Genomic DNA, 24602 nt, shown 5'->3' with positions numbered 1-24602 from the left:
TTAATTGTAATAATGCCATCAAACAATTATCATATAACAATAACTTATTTTCATGCACGATTAACGCTGAAAAAAAACATTTCACCATTTGCACTATTAAAATTACAAGAAGTCATGCATTATTTGTGTGTCGGTGGGTACAAGGAGAAACTAATAGGAATGAACAAGCAACAACAACATCTCATTCGTTCTTCAGTTAAGATGGCATACACACGAGTGTTTTTGAAATGTCTGACTCCTTCTGTCTTTCCTTTGTCTTCCGTTCTACAAAGCGCTTACCGGTAGTTCCACTTTGTATTAATTTACGTTCTATTGTTTTCATTTTCTTGTCTTTTTCTTCGGTTACTTGTTTATTCATTTTCGTTTTTGCGTGACTTCTAAAACGTTCCGTTAACTCTTTAGCAAACGTGGAAGTCGAGGGACTTCTTGGAAGAAGCAAGGCTGCCGCTTCCGCTCGGCTCAACTGGAAGTTAAGAGGAAAAACGTGCTGCGAAGGTATTTTAGCCAACACGTACCCGGATATCTATATTGGCAATAAATTGACTGACGAGTTGAACTTTTCTTCAGATGACCTCCGTGTTGGTGCAAGTTCCATTTCTTCTCTGTTATCAGAACGGCTGTTTCAACCGAACCTGCTGAAAACTAATTTTTTATTTACATGCATTACGAGTGTCATCAATCTGCTTGAGATCACTAGACGTAAATTTTAAGTGTTGTCTGCGACTGGTTTAGGAAAGGATAAAGTTGGTTTTCCAGCGTCTTCTCGAAGACTTCTCTGGACAGAATCGATGCTAAAATGTATTGGCGGCGTTGTAAAATTTTCGCCACATTAGTCCTTCATATAACGTCGTGTTTCAGTGTTCCGCTCAGCGATTTCTATCCTTATGGAGTCAGCGAGGGTGATAATGCACTTCCGCCAAATGACGACGGCAGCTCAGGAGAAATACCAATCTCAATTCTCTTCCCGTATTTTGACAAGAATCACGGTTCCTTATATGTAAGTAGGCAGTGTTTATTTGCACATTTGATTATGAATTATATTTACACTCAGAGATATATTTCATAAGTTTATTTTTTTAAAAATATTGAAGTGCCTGCATTTTAAAACCACTTTGATTGTACGTGATATCAGCGCTAAACTTTGCAAAATTGAAATTCACAGATTGAAAAAGTTTCTCCTTTTCTTACTTCATTAAAGATTCTTGTAACGCACTTTAAATAGGAATGTTTCGAGAAAATTGTACATTGATAGCGCCTCTGATTTCTTGTGGATTAAAATCCCTATGAACTACCAGCGTGACAGTTAAAATTTTTGTCGGAACCACATTTGTCTCGCTTAATTAAATATAACTGAATGCTGCACTCATCAATTATGTTTAAAACAAAGTATGATTTTCCTTTAAAATTCTATCTTTATATTTTTGTGAATGATACAAGTTGCCCGTTTATTCCGCCATATCTTCACTGCCCAACAATATTTTCAGTTCTATCGCATTGTTTAAGTACTCCAATACGCCACGAGTGACCTTTCTACTCCACCAATGTGTTTCATACGTGGTGTACGTCATGAGATATATTAGGCTCTTCTTGCACAGAAATCATCGCGACCTTAGCAGAAGACGAATAGAACGCATGCAAACAAAGAGAAAAATACTTGAATTCAGTATACAAGACAGATCGTGCATTAAAAGCATTCGTGATAGTCTGGCGGGCACAACAGTTTGGTAGTTGTTTCACTAAGTACTTGAGTATTGTCGAAATATGTTCAAGGGTAATTTTTCAGACATTTAAAACAATCAGATTATCAGATCGAGATCTTTGTCGCGTGATAGTTGATAGTTGCTTATTAGTTGATGCGGGAAAAGCCAGGATCAACTTTCACAATAACAAATCGAGAGTGAATAATCTTACAGTTTAAGTTGTTAGAAATTTGACAACTAGAGAGTCTAATGTTTTTATTTTGATGAAAAAATAGCGAGTATCACAATTTTCATTTTATTTTTACCTTCGACCAGAGCGGCTTATCGCCTAGCTGAGTCTACGTTGGAAGACCGTAAGCTTTTCCTCTATGTGATCGGTCAGCGGATTAAATTAGAAGCATATATCCTTTAATGGGGGTCAAAACTCCTTGGGAAGTTATTGAAAACATGTCCTAGTATGCCCAAATATACTAAAAAAAACCTAACTACTTTTAGCCAATTCAGGCGTGTAAACAGAACCTCCACTCCCTCGACCCACTCACAATGTTCGTTAAAGTACGTATTGGTAAAGTTTACGAAGCGCATCAAATTCAACTTTGTTTGAGGGAGAAATAATTCGATTTTAGTATTATCGCGTAAGTGTCCCAAGACTTGAAAACTCCATTTTAGTTTATCTGAGTATGATTTAACACATGTATTGTAAAATTAAATAATTTAACCGGGGAAGTTGTGAAGAATTATGTTTCATAAGGCTTCCAGGGAGATTATCGACTTCAGAATAATCTTCATCTCTGATTTAACTTTTCTCTGTGTGTGATTTCAGGTGAACACAAATGGAGTTATCTCATTTCTGGGTGCAGTGAGTCAATACACCCCAGCTCCATTCCCCTTAGGGGACAACCGACGTCTTATTTCGCCATTTTGGGGTGACGTGGACACCAGAAATGGGGGAACTGTACTATACAGGGAGTCTATTGACCCTGTATTGCTGGACCGAGCTACAAAAGATGTTCGACGGGCATTCGTAGATCACCAGAGATTCTCAGCCTCTTGGATTTTCATAGTGACCTGGGACAGAGTGGCATTCTTTGGAGCTAACGGAAATTTTAAAAACAAGGTAATAGGGAATGATAAAGTTTCCGCTTTGTCACAGGCATCGAACTTCTGACCCTAGATGTGCTACCACTGACCTCATTCTTTTCTTCTTTACACATGACGCTCTCCAAATTGCTGATCCTAGCAGTAAGCAGGACGCGTGTTACATAAGAACCTTGTATCGGTCCAGCTCTTTTTCTTATGTCCCATGCTTGTGAAAAGACGTAAACGTCTTTCCCCACTTCGTTACTGAACGCAAAATTTACCGTCTTTCCTATTTTAATTTTACAAACAAGGTAACACTAGTTAAATCCCCAGCAGGGCTATGAAGACAAATAACCTTAATTCACAATGGTTTAAGCAGAGGATCTCGTGTAAAAGGGGAAGGGATTTGCAAAGAAATTGCAATTTTGTATCTTTTCAGGTGAACAATTTTCAAGCAGTGCTGATTACAAATGGACGTCATTCATTTGCCATATTCAATTACAATCAAATCGTGTGGACAAAACACTAGTTAAAACCCCAGCAGGGCTATGAAGACAAATAACCTTAATTCACAATGGTTTAAGCAGAGGATCTCGTGTAAAAGGGGAAGGGATTTGCAAAGAAATTGCAATTTTGTATCTTTTCAGGTGAACAATTTTCAAGCAGTGCTGATTACAAATGGACGTCATTCATTTGCCATATTCAATTACAATCAAATCGTGTGGACAAAACACTAGTTAAAACCCCAGCAGGGCTATGAAGACAAATAACCTTAATTCACAATGGTTTAAGCAGAGGATCTCGTGTAAAAGGGGAAGGGATTTACAAAGAAATTGCAATTTTGTATCTTTTCAGGTGAACAATTTTCAAGCAGTGCTGATTACAAATGGACGTCAATCATTTGCCATATTCAATTACAATCAAATCGTGTGGACAAAACACTAGTTAAAACCCCAGCAGGGCTATGAAGACAAATAACCTTAATTCACAATGGTTTAAGCAGAGGATCTCGTGTAAAAGGGGAAGGGATTTACAAAGAAATCGCAATTTTGTATCTTTTCAGGTGAACAATTTTCAAGCAGTGCTGATTACAAATGGACGTCATTCATTTGCCATATTCAATTACAATCAAATCGTGTGGACAACTGGTACAGCTAGCGGAGGGACTCAGGATGGATTGGGCGGTACCCCTGCTCAGGTGAGTGTCTGAATGTAAAGTAAGAGACAATACACTGACAAGTAAAAGAAGTGAGCCCACTGGCTTTATTACCACGATCTAAAAAAAAACAATTTTTATAAACTTGCAAGTTGCAATGAAACGCTCTTTCAAATAGCTTATAGCCTTCAAATATTCTCTCTCCTGCCTTCGCCCTACAGTTGTGTGGCCTGCGTGAGTACAAGAGTGCTGCGACAGGAGCGACGAAGTCCACGGGTTTCGGGCCTACCCGTGAGGCGAGCGTGCAAGAGGTTTGCAAAGAGTCTGCGAGGGCTCTGCCCCGAGAATGAGACCCCTCTCAGACCTCTTTCTCGCCCGTTTTCCTCGCCAACTCGAATCTCAAGGGCCTCCATGCTCATACCGCATCTTTAATGAGACTTCACTTCTCAAAATATTTTGTTAAAGAACATATGGCCGATGGAATACCCAAATATCTTTGGACCTACTTAATTTAATGAACTATAACCATAGCACATTTACCGTTGTAACTCTAAGAAAGCTTAAAACGTCACCATAGAGAAGGTACTAATTCATGCACTGAGCTCGCTTGGAAAAGATACTCATAGATCCGCAGAGTTTAACCCCTTTTCTCTATCTGCAGCTGTGGCCGAAATATAACACAATGATCAAGATGTTACCTTAAATGTATGGAATTGACCGTAGATTTGACTTGGAATTGCAGGGCGGGTTTAATGCTGGAGATGGGGTGAGGTTCTTCATTATTAATGGCTCCCGAACAAATGACATCCTTAATCTTCCTTCCACCTCAAACGTTGCTCGAGACGGTCAGTGGATGTTCCGAACCGATGAAGCAAGTGTGGAAGCTGGGGGATGCAACACAAAAGGTACAAATTGTAAACACAAGTATAGTTTAAATAATAGAGTCAAAAGCACAAATCTGCAGATGTTGTAGGAGAAGGCGTTCAGCAAACACACCTTAAAAGGGAAACATAACTTAAATTAAGAAAATCTAAATAGGGAGTCAATGGAACAGACCAAAAAACTTTGGGGAAAGTGACTTAAAACTGTAAGGAAATAATAATTTTATCTTCCATAGTTTTTTGTTACTTAGCTTCGTTTTTTAAACGGCGCACAACCCTCTGTAATCATCATGCAACATTTTCCGCGAAGCATAAAAGTGTTGCAGATTGTACTATCCTTGCTCAACAAAATGTGTCGTTTTCAAAAAAAGAATCTAAATGAATGAAAAACCGCAACATTTACCACGTTCAGTTGGTGCGCTATCGTCAGTTTTTTATCACTAATTTTTTTTTTTTGGACTCGCGCGACTGACTTCTCCGATAAGAGGGGCCACTCGTGGTCTAAACAGTTCCTGGTACCGTATTTCGGTTATACGCTATGCTAACATTGCATTCATCTGCTTTCTTCTTATTTAACAGGATCTCTCACCATATCACCCCGATCTGGGATTATGTTGGGAGGTACAAACGTGAAAATGAGTGGACCTTGCTTCACTGCAAATGATAACATTGTGGTTCAACTCGACAATGATGTCAACATTAATGCAACTTTTAGCGATGAGCTAACGTCATCAGTTACCATACCAGTGTTGAACAAGACAGGACGGCTGTCATTCAAGTTATCTACTGACGGCGGAAATTCATTCAATTACAATGGAGCATACACATCAGGTACGTTATCAACAACAATTTTTTTAATTCTCCGTTGAGCTCATTTTTGTCATCAATCAAAATTGTAAATTTAAGGAAAAATTAAAAAGAAGGAACAGAAATTTTATCTTTTTAGACAAATGTTTTAATGTCTTTGTTTGACAACCAAGCTCAAAATTTGAAATATAAATATATTTAATCTCCACTCAAGTCGCTCTAGCCATAAGATCCTCAAGTTCTCATGAACGAGTCATGCCTGGCTTAAATAGTTCTTGGTGTGGTAGAGTATCTGATAGCGAAATGAAACCTCGCTGAGGTTCGAATCTTCACAACGCTATCAGATGTCCATAATATATTTCAAGGGCAACATGCACCATTGGCTATGTTCAAGTTTCCAGGTCGTTTAATTTCTTCCTTTTCTAATAGGAACATTGAAAAATGTTATCTCTTTTGTTTCAGTTCCGATAAATCGATACACTCCCGAGGTCCAGCGAGAGGACGGTGATACATGGCAGGAGGATTCCACGGTTGACATTAGTTGGGATTCGGGAAGCATCGGAGGACTTGACGAGGAAGTGTCGATTGACTTGGCGCGCTATAAAATGGGAGATGATGATGTCCCCGTACTGGACAGCTTCCGTCAAGTAGTAAACAATCAAGTTAATTCTGGACATAGTCGGTTTACTGTCACAAAAGGAGAGGGAGACGGGTAAGGGTGATTCTTTTAGCAGTAATGCGCGGGAAAGAAAAAAAAGTTAGTTTGGCATGCTTTTTCATCATATGAATAACATTCTGCGTGAAACTGCATTGTCGCTCAGTGGCGTTAAACGCATGTCTGTGGACTGTTTGTGTTGATTAATGTATATAGCGCAGCTATACGTCTTCTGAATCACTGATCATGAGCAGGGAACTCAGACAGGAGATGAAAATATTTTCTAAATATCTTTCGGTGCGGTTTTGTTGAAAAATTCATTGTTAAAAAAAAGTCTATTTGAATGGGGCGTTCGCTCTGCCAGTTAAGAACAGAACACATTTCAGTTGTTACGTCAGTTGCAATTCACTGTTCGTTTTTGTCAGCGAGTTTTAAGGTGCATATTTTGTGTCACAAAAAAAAAGTGCTCTGTTTCGGTAGTCACAACGAAACTGGTTTCAACAGCAATCGGCAGTAGAATGGAATGTTCGCGTAAAGTGCGTGGTAAAGAAGAAAGTGTTTATGACAAAGTTGCAAGAGAATTCCGCGAACTCGAGAAGAATGCTGACAAGTACTTTGACAACTTGGACGCTGTCGAAGAAATGTGTTACCAAGCAAAAAAAAAAAAAAACGCGGAATCATTTCGGCTGAAAGCTGAAGCCGTAAAAGAGATATTGAAGAAAGATGCTGCCGTGAGGGTCAAATTGTATTCTACCGTCATAGAAATGTAAGAAAAACTGAACCGATGGATATCAAAAAAGAACCGACATGGCCAACTGAGGAAAAGATGCCAGAAGCAGCTGAGAATGCACACCGGCTAACTGTCACTGGTCGAGTGTGTCGCTATGTCAAGATTGGATGTGCTTTGGTGTTTGACGCAGTAGCTGCGTATGGTCTCTTTAAGCTTACTCAGCCATACTTTTTTTAAAATCACTGCGCCGGGCCCTTAAAAAAAGATGGGCCTATCACTCGGTAAGGGAACAAAAAGCCTACAAGCAGTCCCCCTTTTTGCAAACTCTGTCGCGCAAGTAAAAACAAAAAGGAGGAAGATTTATATTCCTCTACTCCATATCAAAAAATTCAGGCCCTTGATTTCGAAAGATACGTAAGACAATGATTGGCTTGGGTGTTTTTTCTCGAAGCTAATCCTCTTGTTCCACTATTATTTTGTAGGAACATTGATGATCGTTTTATCAATCTTGTTCGAGTGTCAAGAAAAAACAGCTACAGCAACGTGTCTAAGTCTCAGTGGGTGTGGAGTGGAGTGTTTTCTTGGAAGAATTCGCCGTGGGCTGAAGAAAGATGTAACAAATGGCATCAGAAGGAACCCAATCCAGACACATTCAGAGGTATTTATTAGAGACCTTAATTCCATGTGTCTTCGGGAAGAAACAGATTAACGTGTTGTTATCGGAAAATATGCTCTCCCATACAGTCGCGTTTAGGACTGATCTATCGATGCTTCTTAATTTTGTGTCTTAAAGTTGGATTCAAACGGAAGAGCCTCAAAAATTCGAATTTGGTTATCGCTGAAGTTAACTCTAGTTAGGACCATTTTCCTAGAAGATGATTTTTCAGTCATCAGCTTCGGCTACCTCAAAATCCCCAGCAAGTCAAAATGTTGTAAGCGTCCTTGTGGCAATTCGTTATTAGCACATTAGGAATGATTCTTCACTCTTGCATTCCCTTTCTCTGAGAAGAAGTGAGTGTAAATGGGTGCTATATAGCCGACAGAAGAACCTAGAAGCTGCCATCCGAAAGGATTAGCAATGCTGCTAAAATTTTCATGCTTGAAAGACCAACGTAAACTCCTATAGAGGATTGTGGGGCTAAACATGGGTTAGTATTCCAACAGAGTGATGGCAAGACCCTCCTATTTCGCATTTAAAAAAACGTTCCTGCATGCTTAACGTTAGCGGGTAGTTTTTGAGCAGGTGAAAGTAGTGACAAGGCGAGGAGGATTTTGACTTATACTGTTGTATTCCATCATTAAGGGGATCCCAGCATGCAGCCATGCCCTTTGAGGTTGACTCAGGCTATGGTAGATCGCGGGCGCTTCATGTCTGATGAGGAATGCAATCCCAAAAATCGCGATGGATGTGATCGATACCACAAGGGAGCTTTCCAGTGTTTTTTAATGGTCAATCCCAGGTCAGTTATTCTTAATTTTAGTTTTGTAGAAGCTTACTGGCAAACAACCCTGAGGAAATGCAGTGAGATATCAAAATCGTCTTTTCTAACTGCTGTTTTTAAGAAGCCCCGCTGTGCAACGAAAAAAAGGAACTCATAAGCAGGAAAGAGAGGCTAATCAGTGCAGAGCTGTAACACGAAAGATAACTTTGCCTCGATTTGATTCACTGGACCCAGTATCTCTTGTCTTCGTTCGAATAGATATCGAGCGGGAGCATTGATTTACTTTCTTCTTCCATAGTGCCACAGGCTCTGGTCAGCAGTGCTGCTTTAACAAGTTTGGAAACTTAATGGTGGGCCAACCAGACGCAGGGTCCCTTGACCGCGTTCATCCTAATGCTGGTCTCCCTGTGATATCCCATTTCTTCCATGATAAGGTGCCGTACGAAGACTGCTGCCGCAACTCTAAGAATTGTGAAAAGTACTTTGAGAAACGGCCTTCAGACGACGGCTCAAGATATCAAGCACCAAGACCCGGTAATTCTTAATCACTTCATAAGTGTGATGTGACGTGTGGGTGACGCGATAACCCAGGGGTCGGAGCGTATAAAATGTGGTCGCTCAAAATTCACAATCGAAAACGAAAAATGTACGAAAAGGCTGAAAAGGCTTTCTGATGAGAAAAGGAGCGGGCGTGTTACTCTCCTGTGTGACAATGCCACATATTTAAAAGTTTACAGTATTTCCGAGTGCAGTCAAATTCGCTCTATAAACATACGAATGATTCGCGTATTTGAGTAAACGCGGTAGTACGATTTGTTAATAGCAAGTCTGTTTGAAGATAGATCTAAGCGACAAAAAATCCCCTCACCCATCAACAAAACTTTGAAAAAAAAATTGAAGAGACAAATTCTCAAAGGTTTGAGTTATTCATAAATAAACACATTATGAAACTGCCATAAACCTGCAAGACTCCTGGCAACACCAAAAAAAAAGACTAAACAAATGGACGAAAAAAATGTTACACTTGGATCTTACACATTACATTTCAATTTTTTAATACAAATGAACCCAGCAGTCTCGATCGATAGCACACCGCAGAAATGACGCGCACTGTCCAATTACACGGGAGTGGCGCGTAAAAACTTTCCTTTTACATTTTTCAGTTACAATATCCAATTACAAGCGTAGCGCAAAAGTTGTACTAATCTAGACAAAGCGCGCTGCTAATTGCCAACTACATTTGGGCATTATGTTTTACCTTTAATTAAAAGTAGGGAAAAATGTATGTATAGTTCTTTGATAGTGATTTCCTTTAACAGTTCACATCTTCTTTATTTCAATAACTACGTTTTTTCGTTGCCCATAGCTACCGGTTTTGGGGACCCACACATGGTGACCTTGGATGAGAAACCATTCACGTTCAACGGATATGGGGAATACTTCATTTTAAAAGTGAAAGGGGTAGACTTCACTTTGCAGGGGCGTATGGAGCCTCTATTAGCAGACGATGGATCGCCCTCAAAAGCCACGGTGTATACAGCATTTGCAGCCAAAGAAAATGGATCAGACGTTGTACAGGTCAGGAAAATATGGGAAATACAAAAAAATTGACTATCACATATATATTTATATGTGGTGATGGGGCACACGAGAATTCAACTTTGATAAGTAAGTTCCGTGATGTATTTATATAAGGCTGTCATTGCTATGCTGGATACAAGGCGGCCTATTGGTTAGGATGTTGGGCGTGAGCACGATAGATCTACACAGGTCCAGGTTCCTCCGTGGCTGTGCCAGGAGACTGGATCATCATTGATGGGCCAGCATGTCCTCGTTCATTTGTGAATATAAATAAACTAATTGTTGCGCTTATTTAAACTTTTTTTCACTTCTTTTGCTTAATGTAGATCCAGTTGAATGGTCGTGGCTTAGTGGATGTTTTGGTGAATGGGGAAAAAGTTGATTTTGATGAGCTCTCCCTTCTGGAATTCACCGGAGTCTCTGTGTTGTATTACATCAACACTACTAAATATTCCGTTATTTTTAACTCCGGCATCTCCGTGACAGTTGAAGGGCAGCAAGAGTTGCTTGGTCTCGTGACTTTGGTACCAACAGTTTTTAAAGGTAAAAATCAAGAGAAGGTAGAAGAATTTAAATTAATTTTGATTATTTCTCTACCTTTTCCAACTATTCGTGTACACAGTTTATCTGAAACGTTTATAAGTCTTTCTAAAGAAGAGAAATATACTTGGCTATACTCATTTTGAATGAGTGTTGCCCGGCTGAGAGAAGGAGAGGTCCTGAGTGGATAGTTGACTCTTCTCTTTTTATCAAAGAAGAGATGTTATGTTACACTTACAATCGAAGTTCGAGGTCTTTACTCTTAGTTCTCGACAGAGTTTTCCATAGTTGATTAATGGCCCAAGCGTGATGTGAGTTGGTCTTTAGTCGAAGGGAAACGGGAAACTCTGCAGTATTTGTAACTTGTATTAAATTGGTTTGGGGAAACATTGTTGGTTACTGAGAGCGGCCTCACATAGAAAAGACGCACTTCGAAAGCAAAACGAGCCCATTTGCTATTTAGGCTTAATTAAGTTTAAGCAAAAAATTTGGAGAAAATAAAGGATACACGAGGGTGATTTTGAATGAAAAAAATAACTGAAGGATGGCCACTAAACTGACCAATCGCGACGCGTTCAGTAACTGTGACATTCCACATAAACAAAACGGCATCACATACCCAACCCCTAGAATGGACAGGCTAAATAATTGAAGCAAGTATCCGATACTTATCCGAAAGATAAACTGTTCATTGCAGGTAATACTTCCGGTCTCCTTGGATACTGGGATGACAGTAAAGAGACGGAATTCCTCAAGCCCGATGGAACATTTCTAAATACAAATTCGAGTTTGGAAATCATACACAGGGAGTTCGGACAATTATGTACGTAACTTTCAGATATGATTACTTTATTGTATTTTTTAAATGTTAATCCAGGTTAGGAAATTATCTTTGAAGTTTCGCTAGTCATAAAACGCAAGCAGAGCCTTTTCAAATTTCAGATTTCTTAATCAAAATATTAAAAACCCATGTGGCCGGTTATTAGTATAATTTTCGAATTAGAAATACAATTTTTGTCGACATTGTTTAGTTGGTGCAGATGCTGCTAAGTTGTACTGTATCCATTGAGATTGTCACCCCCTCTGTAATGAGTTCTATAATTATGATTTTATTTTCTTCCGTCTTATTTCATCTCACGATTAAGCTACGAAAAAATTCTGTCAAGGTGTTTTGGTCTTACCTAGCACAAAAGATCTCAATAAAATTCAATGATATGAAACTACTTTTAGGACAACATAGGCTAAAACAACGAGACAAGAGTGACACAGGAAACTCCTTGGGTATCATTTAATGGCGCTATTCCTTAAAAGTGCACTTGACAGTTACACCTTTTCTTTCGTCCGCAGGGGTCACCAAACCAGATGAGTCTCTCTTTGTCTATCAACAAGGGCAGGACCACTCCACGTTTCACCATCCGCATTTCCAGCCAATATATCCTGACAGTCAAAACTTGGACTTTACCGATAAGGTGCTGGAGAAGGAGGCCCAGAATGTCTGTGGAGATAGCTCCGAGTGTTTGTTCGATATTTTCACAACTGGCAAAGTGCGAATCGGACGAGCAACAAAAGAGATTGTGACTCAGTTTGTTGCTGTTGTAAACGACACTGTGAAGCCAGGTTAAGAATATTAATTTCATAGTTTATTGCAATAGCTAAACATCAATTCACAATAGTTGATCTGTCCATTGGAGTATTCACGAGCTCCTACAATTCTTAATTGCAAAACGAGAGGTGTTTTTGAGTGAAAATGAGTTTTCTTTACATTTCGTCCAAAATGTTTTTCACTCCGTGTCTGCGGCTCATAACAGAGCTTTGGGCGTCACGTAAATTGAACAACGAGGCAAGCCTATGTTGGGCCTCTTGGGGTGAAAATGACTTATTTACAGAAAAAAAAAGTCATTTTCGTCCAGAAGGCTTTGCGCTCCGTGTCTGCAGTTGAAAACAGAGCTTTGGGCGTCCTGTTAATCGCTCAATTCTGTTAGCGGTGTCCACCGGTGCAACGATCTTTCATGCATGAGATATCGATTATATTCATACACACCAAGTCATTCTCCAACGATTCTTCCAAGGACCCGATACCAAACGAATACGCATCTAAGGATATTTTCCATTTCCCGCATTGTTCCAGGTCTCCTTCCTGTTTTCTCATGGCTAAAGGCTGACATGTCCATCGCAAGGTTTGCTAAATTGTGTGATGTTGTCTTTATTTTTCAGCTTGCGTACCACTGGACTCGCAGCTGACTAATGGGTTTGTTCACAGAAATGACACCGATGGCGGGATTGATTACAAGTTTGCATGCAATGAAGGTTTCGTTCTGAACGGTTCTAGTCATGTAACGTGTAAAGATGGACTTTACAATGGTTCAGCTCCAAACTGCTTGCCGAAAGGTAAAGTAGACCAATCATTAATTTTTTTTTTGCAACTATTTTCATTCACAGCATGCCTTAAAAATTGTTACGTTGACTTTAATTGTGTTTTGCTCCCGCCATAATCAATCGATAACATCGATAATTGATGCCGTTTGATAACAAGCGATATAAATGAATACAACTTGGGTCAGCATGGAAATAAAATTGATTGATTGATACCTCTAAATCAAAATTTGAACGTTTAGTCTAATAATGTGGCTGAGATTTGACGTATGGAAGGCTGCAGGTGATAGCAGTGACAAGAGGTTTCGACAACTTGAGCGGAAGTCTTCAACAAAGTTAAGGCTGTCGAAACGTTAGTCATTACAACCGACAACGGTATTCCCCGGCAATCTCTCTTATCTGAACGATCAAACCAGTTTTTGTAACACCGAACTTGGTAAATCTTTCAATGATACTTTAATCAGTCTTAGGAACGAAAGAATGAAGGCCATAGAAATCATTTTAGTGCAGAGACGCCGTAATAGTATTGGACGCTTTCCAAGAAATGCATCTTTTGCCAGATAATCCACGATAGCTTCTCTATCGAACCAACAATTGGTTCATTCGTTTGTATATGTCCATTGAGGTTTGAAGCTCGCGGAAATTTAAAGGGGCAGGCAAGACATTTTAGACTTTCTCGAGGCGCGGCGGTACTAAAAATTCTTTTATTTTATAGAAACGTTTTCTGCTACCCTCCAATGCATGCACAAACGTCATCAGCGTGCACAGTAGACACTCGTGTGATTGAATTTGATACCATGAAATTTCAGTCTTTATGTCTGAAAATACTTAAATGATAGGTTAGCAATTTTTTAGCGGGAAACTAAGTTGTTTTAATTTACTTTTTTAACTTTCGTTTACATTTTCATTTCGCCTCTTTGAAACTGCAAATTAAATTTTGTTGACAAGAAAAAAATCTGTTTAAGGTGGCTACTTTGACTGATCAACTTTAGATCTCAACTGTAGGAGCAGTCTTACTAATCACCAGGGGAAAGTGGTAGAAGGTTTTTGGGGGATCAAAGGATCAGATGGTTTCCAGGAGAAACGGAAGGGAGATCCGTCGTCAGTCGTCGCCGGAGGGGGGGGGGGGGGCTATAGATCATTGACTGCCATATTAACTGCCAATTAACTGCTAATGAGGGGAAAGGTTCATATGAATATTACAGAGCTCTATAGGGGGGATCAAGCAAATTATATCGGGACACAACCATAATCCACTGAACCCCGCCTCCCCTCACAGGAGATAATAATGACCGGTCACTTAAGTCTGACTGTAAATAAGAACGGAAAGAAGCACAGGTAGATGGTGAGTGTGTCACTGATGTCCCCGTGGTAGATAATTACCTTTGAAAGACAGAAAAAAATTAATCAAATGACCGAGTGATAACATTACACATTTTGATTTCCTCTTTAAAAGAATGCCCAGTTCGTCTTTGGCATCTTAAGAATGGTCGCTTTCACGGGAACGGCAGTGTTTATCTCTCAACGTATCATTTCCTATGCAACGGTGGATATGTCTTGGTTGGTGACAATACCGTGACATGCAAGGCGAATGGCTCATGGAATGGCACAAAACCCATCTGTTTGCGAGGTATCAAGTTTAGCCTTAATACATTAGATGGGTTTCCTAGAAAAGAACGATCGCGGATCAAGGATTAGGAATGAAGGATCGGGGATGGATGTTTAAGGATCGATCATTATGAAATCATCAATTTTTTTGAAGACAAGGAGAAGTTAAACTGCATTCTCTGAAAATTATATACGTGCAACTTTCCAGTGTTAATGCATGTATCCTCAGTTTTTTCCTTGATCACAAAGCTAAACTATGCAAATCACCTCGTGGTTATTGCATTTCACGTAGTCAAATTGTGTCATCTTTGTAACTCATCATAAAAGTAATTCCCTCTTTTAAGGCCTATTTACACGGCACGACTTTGTCGCATGCGACAAGCTTACGACAGGCCTACGACATGACTTAAGAGTCGTAAGCGAGTTGTAGGTTTGATTTACACGAAACAATTCGTGTCGTAAGCCTGTCGTAAGCTTGTCGCATGCGACAAAGTCGTACCGTGTAAATAGGCCCTTAGGCTCACTCTAATCTCACTACATTCAGTTAATTCCAGGGGACTAGAGTCCCAAGTCACTTCCTGGCGTAACGATTTAACAGATTCTTGACACCCGATCCTCCTTCCCTCGATTCCAGTTCCTTGACTGTCGTTTCTCGATCCTTGATATCGATTAACGAGAAAATAAGTTCGCTTTCAATTCGCAAATGACCATGAGATCTTTTTAAACAATGCAGATCATGATAAACTCCAACCTCGATTCAAATGGTTATTTTTCTCCGTTTTGTCGCTAAGTTGGTTCAAAATAACAGCCGATCAGATAATGTTGTCATGAACTGAGTGATGCTGTTGAAATAAAATCAATAAGGATAAAAATTAGCTCAAGAAAATGAAACCAGAACAAATGTATTTCCAATTCTTCATTTTCCGCTAAAAATCGAGATCTTTTTTAGTTATTGGGACAAAAAAAGTGAATTTTACTCCGTGAGGAAAAAACTGGCTCGCCAAAAATTCTAATTGCGAAGGATAATTTGCCATGGAAACCTAAAGAGACGGCGTAATAAAATTCCCGGTAACATTAAGGGAAAATAGTATTAGATTTGATTATACGATCTCATGATCGATCGTTCTAAATGACCTAAGAGTTGCCTTAAATACTTGCAGAATGCCCAGGGCTCCCTTCTTCAATATCAAACGGCGAAGTCAATGGTTCGGGTCGCTTGCAAGGATCACACCACAGGTTTAGCTGTCGCCCCGGTTACTCTCTGGTAGGCCAAGCCACTTTACAATGTACCGATGAGGGAAAGTGGAATGCCAGTGTTCCCATATGTATGAGAGGTACAGATATCTATCTCAAATTAAATTTGACAAATGGCGTGTGGTTACAACACCTATTGCAGGAATCGTTGCCGCATGTTTTGCATTTTCCGAACTGCAAAACATGTGTTTTATTAAATTACGAGGTCTGATGTTATGAAAACAGCTAACACCAGCGCTTTTTTTGGTCGTAGAGATGCAGGTAGAGATATTTCAAAAATTATTCCCTTAGTTAAGCTTGCGCGCAAATCCTTTATAGACGCAATTTACCAGAGCTACGTCAAGTTACATTGAGTCATTAATTTTTGGTAGAGAAGCGAGCCTTCAGTTATAAAGATGATTCGAAATCATGTTTGATAAGATAGAAAAAACACAAATGAGTCATTCAATCACAAATTAAGAAGAAGCAAAAATAGATAAGGGAGAAGTGGACTGCAAATATCAGCTTTAAGAATTTAGATAACTCATGGACTAATGAGCTCCTTCGAAAGAATGACTTTTCACATTATTATCTCTTTCACCAGAATGTCCTCATCTTCCATCATTCATACCAAATGGATTCGTTGGTGGGAATGGATCGGTGGAGGGATCTCAGTACAGGTTCAGTTGCAAGGGAGGATACTCTCTTGTGGGGGCAAACACCCTTCAATGTACCGATCAGGGAAACTGGAATGGCTCCATTCCTACGTGTCTCAAAGGTACGGGTGCACGAGAGTTCGATTATTTTAAACTCCACCTATGTAGCACTTTCTGTTAATTACATGATAATGTAAGTGCCATGTGGAGACCTGCCAGAGTTTTTGTGTTACTTCATTTCACTGGTTTTTGTGCACCGCTTCCGATGCCTGAAACCATTTTCCTGGTGCTTGAGAAATTCAAGAGATATCTATCCCTGGTTTTCCTTAAGGAACCTTGTGTGATCCGTAGCCCGCAATTCGCTGAATATACCACTTGTCACAGGTTTAGTTTTCAAGAAAATGAATTTATCATCTCATGTTTCCTGTCCATGGTTATTACATTGCGCGCTATCATGAAGCAAAGTGATCCTTGATTTTTCTTCATTTCTTTTTTTTTTTTCTCCCCCTGAATTATACGAGTTTTTCGGATTTTTAATTTTAAGTAATCTTATTTTCAGAATGTCCACAACTGCCGTCATCAATACCTAATGGATTTGTCAACGGCACAGGTTTCTTGGAAGGCTCCGTGTATGGATTTAGTTGTTTGCAGGGCTACTCCCTTATTGGAGAGAAAACGTTAATTTGCTCTGCGGGCGGAAACTGGAATTCCAGCCTTCCCAGCTGTCTCAAAGGTAGCTGTAATTAAGTGGTAAAAAATAACCGTAAAATGATTACATTCAAGGGTCTACAAAAACTCTTTAAGATATTCAGCATGACAAAACCTTTAAATATTGGTTAACAGTACTGTAATAGCGCTACTTTTTTTTATCTGACCCTCGTTAAAATATCGAAGTAACTATTGTGAACTGATATGCCTGACTAAGAAATATTATGACAGTATCTGATCCTATTTTCCAAGCAAGACAAGCTCGAATATGGGGGGAGGGGGTTGGATAAAGGAGTTGTTACGGTCTAGGAATAAATAAGTGTTTACATAACGAAAAATTCGTTGTGTATGGACTATGTTTAGTTTTGGTCACATAGTTTGCAGCAATACAAGAGTCACCGAGTGATTTTATCTAAAGTTTATCCTGAAGAGTCAAACATTGTGGCAAGTTTATTTCAATTGTTGTTGGTTCGATCGTCACAGATTGTCCAGACCTTCCGTCGTCCATACCGAATGGAAAAGGAAACGGAACTGGTTCTGTAGAGGGCTCCAAGCATCATTTTACTTGCAATGAGGGATATTCACTGGTTGGACAGAGAGCTTTACATTGCAATAACACAGGTGCCTGGAATGGCTCTGTGCCTGTGTGTCTTATAGGTAGTGTATCCATTAATGTTTGCCTATGAAGTAACGTAAAATTTCCCTTGCTGAACAAGAGTTCTGATAAAATGAATACTGAGGTTTACTAATTACCATCACCCTAATTTTTCATAATGTAAAGACTCTACTGTCTATTAGATTTTTATTGCTGTCAGGTAAGTAACCTATACAGTTTTCAAACTGACTCATAAAAAACTTATCGGATACATTTTTGGAAATCTTCACACAGATTGTCCTAGGCTGCCATCTGAAATAAAAAATGGCGAAATAAATGGAACAGGTTTCGTAGAGGGATCATTGTACAAATTTAGCTGCAACGATGGTTACTCTATCGTGGGTCAAGATCTTCTGTATTGCACTCAAATGGGAAGATGGAACGCAGGTGTCCCCCTTTGTCTCAGAGGTAAGTGCCTTTTGAATTGTTTGCGTAATGTTGTATGCAAAGGAAAAGCCTGTAGTCGAGCTAAGTCATCCATCCAGCCGTAGCTTATCCCGTTTTCTGTAAAATGAAGCGACGAGGAATATTGCTACTCTCATCCTGAAAGTTTGAGTTTTCTTGAAAGTTTGCCGGTGCCGATTTTTACTTCTAGGTGAGAGAGGCAGCACCATGAGAATAAAGCGTGCTTCCTATGACCATATAGCTCAATGGCCCGGCCAAATCTTGAGCCCAGACCTCTCGACCCAGACTTCAGCGCGCCAACCGCTGGGGGACCGGATCTCTAAAAATGTCTTGATTTTTTACCATGAATCATTCTCGTGATTTAAAGCTATGATTAAAGGGCTTTTGAATGTCATTACATGTGTCTTCCAGAATGTCCTATCCTACCGCCTTCTATACCGCATGGTTTCATCCAGAGCAGAGGCCACCACAAGAGTCTTGGTTTCTTCAAGGGTAAAGGCTATTTAGAGGGATCCCAGTATCAGTTTAGCTGTGAAAAAGGGTACTCACTTCTTGGTACGGAAAATTTAGTTTGCACGGATGCTGGGATATGGAATGACTCGCTTCCCTCCTGTCTTAGAGGTACGTGCATATTCACAGTCAACCGAAATGTTCAGCCCTAATATGACAGTGCTCGCCTCGTGTCAACTGAGGTCTGTCTTCCTCTTCTGGACCTTGTTAAAAATCTTGGTTGTTATTGTTAAGGATAATCATCCTGTTAGTTGAACTGTACGGGAGTGTTCTCTACGTAGGCAACCTTATTTTGTTATTCCCTAGAGTGCCCTGTGCTTCCCTCATTGTTGGCAAATGGCTTCATCCATGGAAGTGGCTCATTGGAAGGTGCTCAGTACAACTTCAGTTGTAAGCAGGGGTATTCTCTAATTGGTGCGGACACAGTAGTTTGCACGGATGCCGGGGAGTGGAATGGCTCACTCCCAACCTGCCTAATAGGTATATGAGAAATTGATGTTCGGTTACTAATCTTACCTCCCTCATATGGGATAATTACGTTATTAAATTTTGTATTTGTCGTCTTTTTATCTAGAGTGCCCAAAGCTTTCTTCGAATCTTGCAAACGGAGCAGTTAATGGATCAGGTCACGTGGAAGGGTCTATGTACAATTTTAGTTGCATGGATGGTTACTCTATTGTCGGACATGATACTGTATTTTGTACTAAAATGGGTGTATGGAACGCCAGTGTCCCTAACTGTCTTAGAGGTACAAGCAAAAATCACTTTACATAGTAACAATGTATTGCCTATTAATTGTTGTGGATGTAACAAGCAGTTTCTATTACATTTAGTATATATTTTGCTATTCGAACTCTTAGTAATTTTGGCTTTTGTCGTATGAAATTGGATATTCCCCCTTCTGGCCATGGACCCAGATTGATCTTAGTTCGATTGTGTGGTTTCACATCCCGGCTGGAAGAGCATGGTAACGGTATCGCAGTATTCCTGTGTTACTACCCCACCGAAGCCTTTACTGTTTGCAGGTTTTTTGTCTTATTGCGTCAGTTGGGAATTTAAAGATCGAGGTTAATTTTAAACAAAGAACATATCTATGTCTATTTTCCAGAATGCCCAGTTCTTCCCTCATCAATATCGCATGGTTTTGTTAACGGTAGCGGCTCATTGGAAGGTAACCAGTATAAGTTCAGTTGTCAGGAGGGCTACTCTCTTATTGGTGCGGACACATTAGTTTGCACGGATTCTGGTGTGTGGAATAGCTCGCTTCCAACCTGTCTCATAGGTATGTCAAGAATGTGTGGTCAAAGGTCAATCCTTTCCTTTTATAAAGGGAGTTTGCTAGATATTAACTACTTACATTGACTTTTCGATTTATTTCTCTTGCACTGGAACTCTTGGTAGAGAAATGATATTTATTGTTAGATTTAGCCATCTATAGCCTGTGTTTTCCAATTTTTTTTCTTCATAATTTGTTCCCTTGATAGAATGCCCCTCATTGGCTGCTGGCATGGACAATGGTTATAAACATGGCCGTGGGTCGGTGGAAGGCTCTTCGGTCTGGTTTAGCTGTGCTAATGGTTATTCTCTAGAAGGAAACAAGTACCTCTATTGTGATGAGAATGGCCAATGGAATGGTACAACACCTTCTTGTCTAAAAGGTAAGTAAATATGTTTTAAATTCAAATTTGATGAAGACATGCTCACAAGATAAACCATAACCATTGGGAATAACTCTTAAAGCAGCCAATACCACTGCTCTATTACTGTTAAAATTACTTACCTACACATGAGTTTATACGCTTACCTAAGAACATTAATATGTAAGAAAGCTGTACGCTAACACAGCTACACATTCTTTTTCTAAGATTGTCCTCAAATGAACCGCACTCTAGAAAACGGGCACATTGATGGTAATGGATCCACATCAGGTGCAGTGTATAGCTTTCTTTGCGATGAAGGATACAGCATAGATGGAGAAACCTCGCTGCGCTGTGATGAAAAGGGACAATGGAATGGTAGCATTCCTGTATGTTTAAAGGGTACGTGAAACTCTCAGTTTACTGTTTGATTTCATTTTGCAACGGCCGACCTGTTATGCACTAATGCTTTGTTATAATCGACACCAAATCGAGTTGTGTCTCGCAAAAAAATTAGAAATTAGTTGTAGCAACAGTAGTAACAAAGGAAGTAGTGGCATTAACAGTTAACAGTTCTTTCGGTATCGGTGGTGGTGGATGTTTTGCTGGTTGTGAAAGCGGTGTTCCCATAATGCTCTTCATAGAAGGAGGGTAGGCAGCAATAGCGATGTTAAAGTTATCTGCATTCGTGGCATAGGTGGTAGTGATGATTATTGCTTGACTGCGGTGGCAGCGGTGATATTGGCAACTATGGTGATTGTGTAGTGTTGATAGTTTTGATGCCAATTAAAATCATTTTAATGTGAGTGGTAGGGGCTGCGTCATCTTGGTGCGAGTGCGTGAACTAATAGCAGTGGTGGCAGTGTTCCAAGCATAGATAAAAATACCTCTGAAAGTCTTTTATATGTACTTCCTCCCTTACTGAACAACTTTCAATTTACCTCAGCTCATACAGATAAAGAAGAAAAGGATACAAACGGCTGGTACCTTAACGTCCTGAATGGTGTCGCAATCCTAATTCTGATAATCGCAATTGGCCTGTTGGTAATTTGGTGTCGACGGAGATCAGGTAAAAAAGATATAACAACCGCGAAGGGTGACGAAGAGGCAGAACTGGAAGTTGTGAAGAGACCTAAAGTACCTGTGGATATTGAAGACAAATGTACCACTGCTCCACAAAACGATCGCTCTAAAGATCCTGTGGGCGTAGTGTAAATGAAAGACTTCCGTAGACCCTAACTATGTTTTCTGGATTTAGAGTGTCACGTCTTTGAGGAAACTCTTATAAGAGCCCCCTTTAAACGCTTGAATATTCCCGCCGTAACTTAACGCGACATCAAGAGATCCTTCCTTAGTACTTCACTCAATGTTTGAAATGTCTTTTTAAGTTAATTTTTCAAGTGGCGACCTTAACTTAAAGGGGAATATTGATGAAAATCCACGCAGGGCGATAAGCTCCATCAACTTACGGTCTTGAAGCAATTCAATTTTAAAAGTGGATCTCCACACCCAGAAACGTTGTTAACGAATTGAGAAAAGATATCATGTAAGTGAGTAAAACTGCCGCTCAACGAGTCGGTGTCTCCGAGATCAATTCACGAGAAGTTAAACGTTATCAATATTTATTTCAAGGTTTAATTTACAATGCTCTTCTTTTGACTTTAAAACAATGTATGTACTATATAAATTATCCGATGAGCTGCTAAAGCTATCAAAGGGTATCTATCGCGCATTCTATTTATTAAGGAAATTGGGTTTCCTATATATGCCAGCTCCCGCTTGATGCAAGTAGACCATGTAGACATTTCCTATCAAGGCTCAGGCTTAAAACAAATGAATAACTCGCATGATCTAAAGAGTTTGACAATATTTTGAAAAACATAAAGTAAGAGACGAGACGAAACTTTCTTTTAATCTGTTTTCATAATTTTGCATTTTCACAAACAGGTGTATTTCTTCGCGTGTACTACCAGCCTTCTTACGTGAGACAAACCAATAAAGATTCACTAGCCTTTCTGTAAATGATTTGATGAAACATCTAGATCGATTACTCGGCAGGCAAGACAGCTTATTATTTTTCCCATCCGCACTGTAATAAATAATTGGCTTCAGCCTTTATTTATTACATACCACCTATATGCAAGGAGAATTTGGCTCCCTTTCACATTTTTTCCATTTCTTTCGAAATTTCTCCCCGTAGAGCAAATTGTTGTTATCCTCTCTGTCACTGGTCATCTCTGGTCATACATATGGGAAAGGAAAATTAAAAGGGTTGGAATGAGATCGAGAGTAGCAAATGTTTTTGGTCTGTCCACAGCACTAAATTAACTCACTCTTGCCAAGTTCTTTCCCCTTGTATCTATTCCTATTACTTATCGCGTTCGTGTTATATTCTACTATAAGATCAAATAGACGGGAAGGAAAGAATCCAATTCAAACAAACTTTTGAATTTAGCTAGCTGCAAAGTGAAATACATCTTGCTAAATTGACCAGTCATATTACATGTACTAACTAAGAGATAAACAGTGATAATGTGTGTCATCCATCAGACAGAAAATGAAGATTATCACTTTTAATCAAAGATATCATGTTATCTAATTTTCTCAAGATTTGATTGCAAACATCCAGTGATTGTTGTTTTGTTTTTGTGTTTTTGCCCATTTCTATTTTATGAAGCAACAATTTACATAGCGTACATTGGCAGACAAATTAGTTGTCCCAAAGTTTTATTTTTCATGGAGATATATAGCAGTATGCAAGTATGACCGGGAGACTGGTTGTATAGTCTTTCTTTTCTTTCCTCTTCTGTCCAGAGGATGAAATGCACATATTTATAGTGAAGGTTCATTTTCTAGAGAGATTTTATTGGCATAGAAATAACCCTTTGACTGAAAACTACCTCCTCCTTCTCCCCACCCCCCACCCGCTTATAAAGATTGTATTCAACCAGTCCCCTTGTGATTGCGATTGGACTCAGCCGGGCTGGCAAGTCTATGCTGTTTGCCAAGCACACTTCTGAAAAACTTGAGCCCACTGTTGGTAGGCTCTTTTTGCGAGTGTCTATGTTAGAATATACTTTTTAGGTTTATCACTTTGAGATGACATTTGTTAGATGTCGAAAAAAGTTTACTTATAGTGATGTTGGGGAACACATGATGACCATTTTACTCCCAGAATAAAAGAAAATTATCAGAATCAAAGTTTAATGATCATTAATAGAAGTAGTATTTTAAGTATTAGTATTGTTATCAGTGGTGGCATCATCATCATCATCATCATCATCATCATCATATTTATCACCGCATTTCAAACCAAGGAACGATATGTAACTCTCATCGATATATCGAAACTTCCTGTTAACGACTCGATATTGTTTAAGATGTTAAAATTGACGCAAAAAATTTTCTTCTGGGAAGAGGGATTGCTTTAAGTCTAAAGTTAATATAATCACTTCCTGGTCACGATCTTACGTGAGGATTCTAAGATATTGCTTTTGATATGTAGGTACCCATCCATACTCGCCAATTTTGTGTAAACTTCATCCGTTGAGATCGATTTCCTGTTACTACAGCAATTTTTGCTTCTGACTTATACATCCGACTTTTTATGAATTCATTCTACTTCTTCGTTCGCGTATAAGCGGTTAAAAATAATCAGGGTTTTGTTTGGCAATCTCCCTCTCGCATTATTCTTAAACTGTCTTAGACACCTCCAGTTATCTTCAGAAGTTGTCGTAGCATACTCGTTAATTTGCGGAGGTTGTTTGAACATCTTAAGCAGTTTGCGGTTGTTGTCTAACTATTTCTATAGTCCAGACAAAATTAAGGGAAATCTCAGATCCATTTTCCATCAGATTTTCATAGCGACCTGCGACAGAGTTTCATTCTATGGAGCTGAAGGAGAATTTAATAACAAGGTAACAATGAAAGATAACTATTCTGACTACACGCAGGCGAGATATTCAATGTGAAAGTTTATTTAGGACGAGTCAGCCAATCTTGTAGTCTACACATGCTACTACAATCTGCAATGTACTGCAAGTATTCACTGAAACTGAAGGGTTATACAAAAATAGGCTGTGCTACGCCAGATACGAAAAAACCACTAAAAAACCACTCTCTAGAAGTGGCCAAAAAATATGTGGATACGTATTCCTCATCTAATGCAGCAGCACTATACCCCGAGAAAAGGATAACTAAAATAAACCTAGTTACACTACTAATCACACAGAAAATTCAATGAAA

General features: G+C 39.3%; 1 protein-coding gene across 1 annotated transcript; it reads left to right on the top strand.

Annotated features, from left to right (window-relative positions):
* Positions 1-579: 579 nt before the first annotated feature.
* LOC131775927 (protein mesh-like) lies at positions 580-22097 on the top strand. The gene is made up of 27 exons (XM_066165699.1): positions 580-997; positions 2524-2817; positions 3844-3978; positions 4679-4841; positions 5397-5648; positions 6087-6336; positions 7492-7667; positions 8313-8469; positions 8750-8985; positions 9818-10029; positions 10359-10575; positions 11270-11395; positions 11920-12189; positions 12787-12960; positions 14402-14575; positions 15714-15887; positions 16391-16564; positions 17002-17175; positions 17634-17807; positions 18040-18213; positions 18622-18831; positions 19027-19200; positions 19295-19468; positions 19829-20002; positions 20205-20378; positions 20586-20759; positions 21304-22097. The coding sequence occupies exons 1-27, from the start codon at positions 797-799 to the stop codon at positions 21570-21572; spliced, it is 5256 nt and encodes a 1751-aa protein (XP_066021796.1). The 5' UTR covers positions 580-796; the 3' UTR covers positions 21573-22097.
* The last annotated feature ends 2505 nt before the right edge of the window (positions 22098-24602 follow it).

The sequence above is a fragment of the Pocillopora verrucosa genome, chromosome 4, assembly GCF_036669915.1.
Source record: "Pocillopora verrucosa isolate sample1 chromosome 4, ASM3666991v2, whole genome shotgun sequence".
NCBI classification, from domain to species: domain Eukaryota; kingdom Metazoa; phylum Cnidaria; class Anthozoa; order Scleractinia; family Pocilloporidae; genus Pocillopora; species Pocillopora verrucosa.
Note: the sequence above shows the minus strand (reverse complement) of the source record. Positions and strands in the feature narration are given on the sequence as shown.

Coding starts and splice junctions, on each gene's coding strand:
- LOC131775927 (XM_066165699.1), top strand. CDS start 797: ATGTATTGGCGGCGTTGTAAAATTTTCGCCACATTAGTCCTTCATATA. Junction 8,986..9,817: donor ATATCAAGCACCAAGACCCG/GTAATTCTTAAT, acceptor CGTTGCCCATAG/CTACCGGTTTTGGGGACCCA. Junction 19,201..19,294: donor ACTCCCAACCTGCCTAATAG/GTATATGAGAAA, acceptor CTTTTTATCTAG/AGTGCCCAAAGCTTTCTTCG.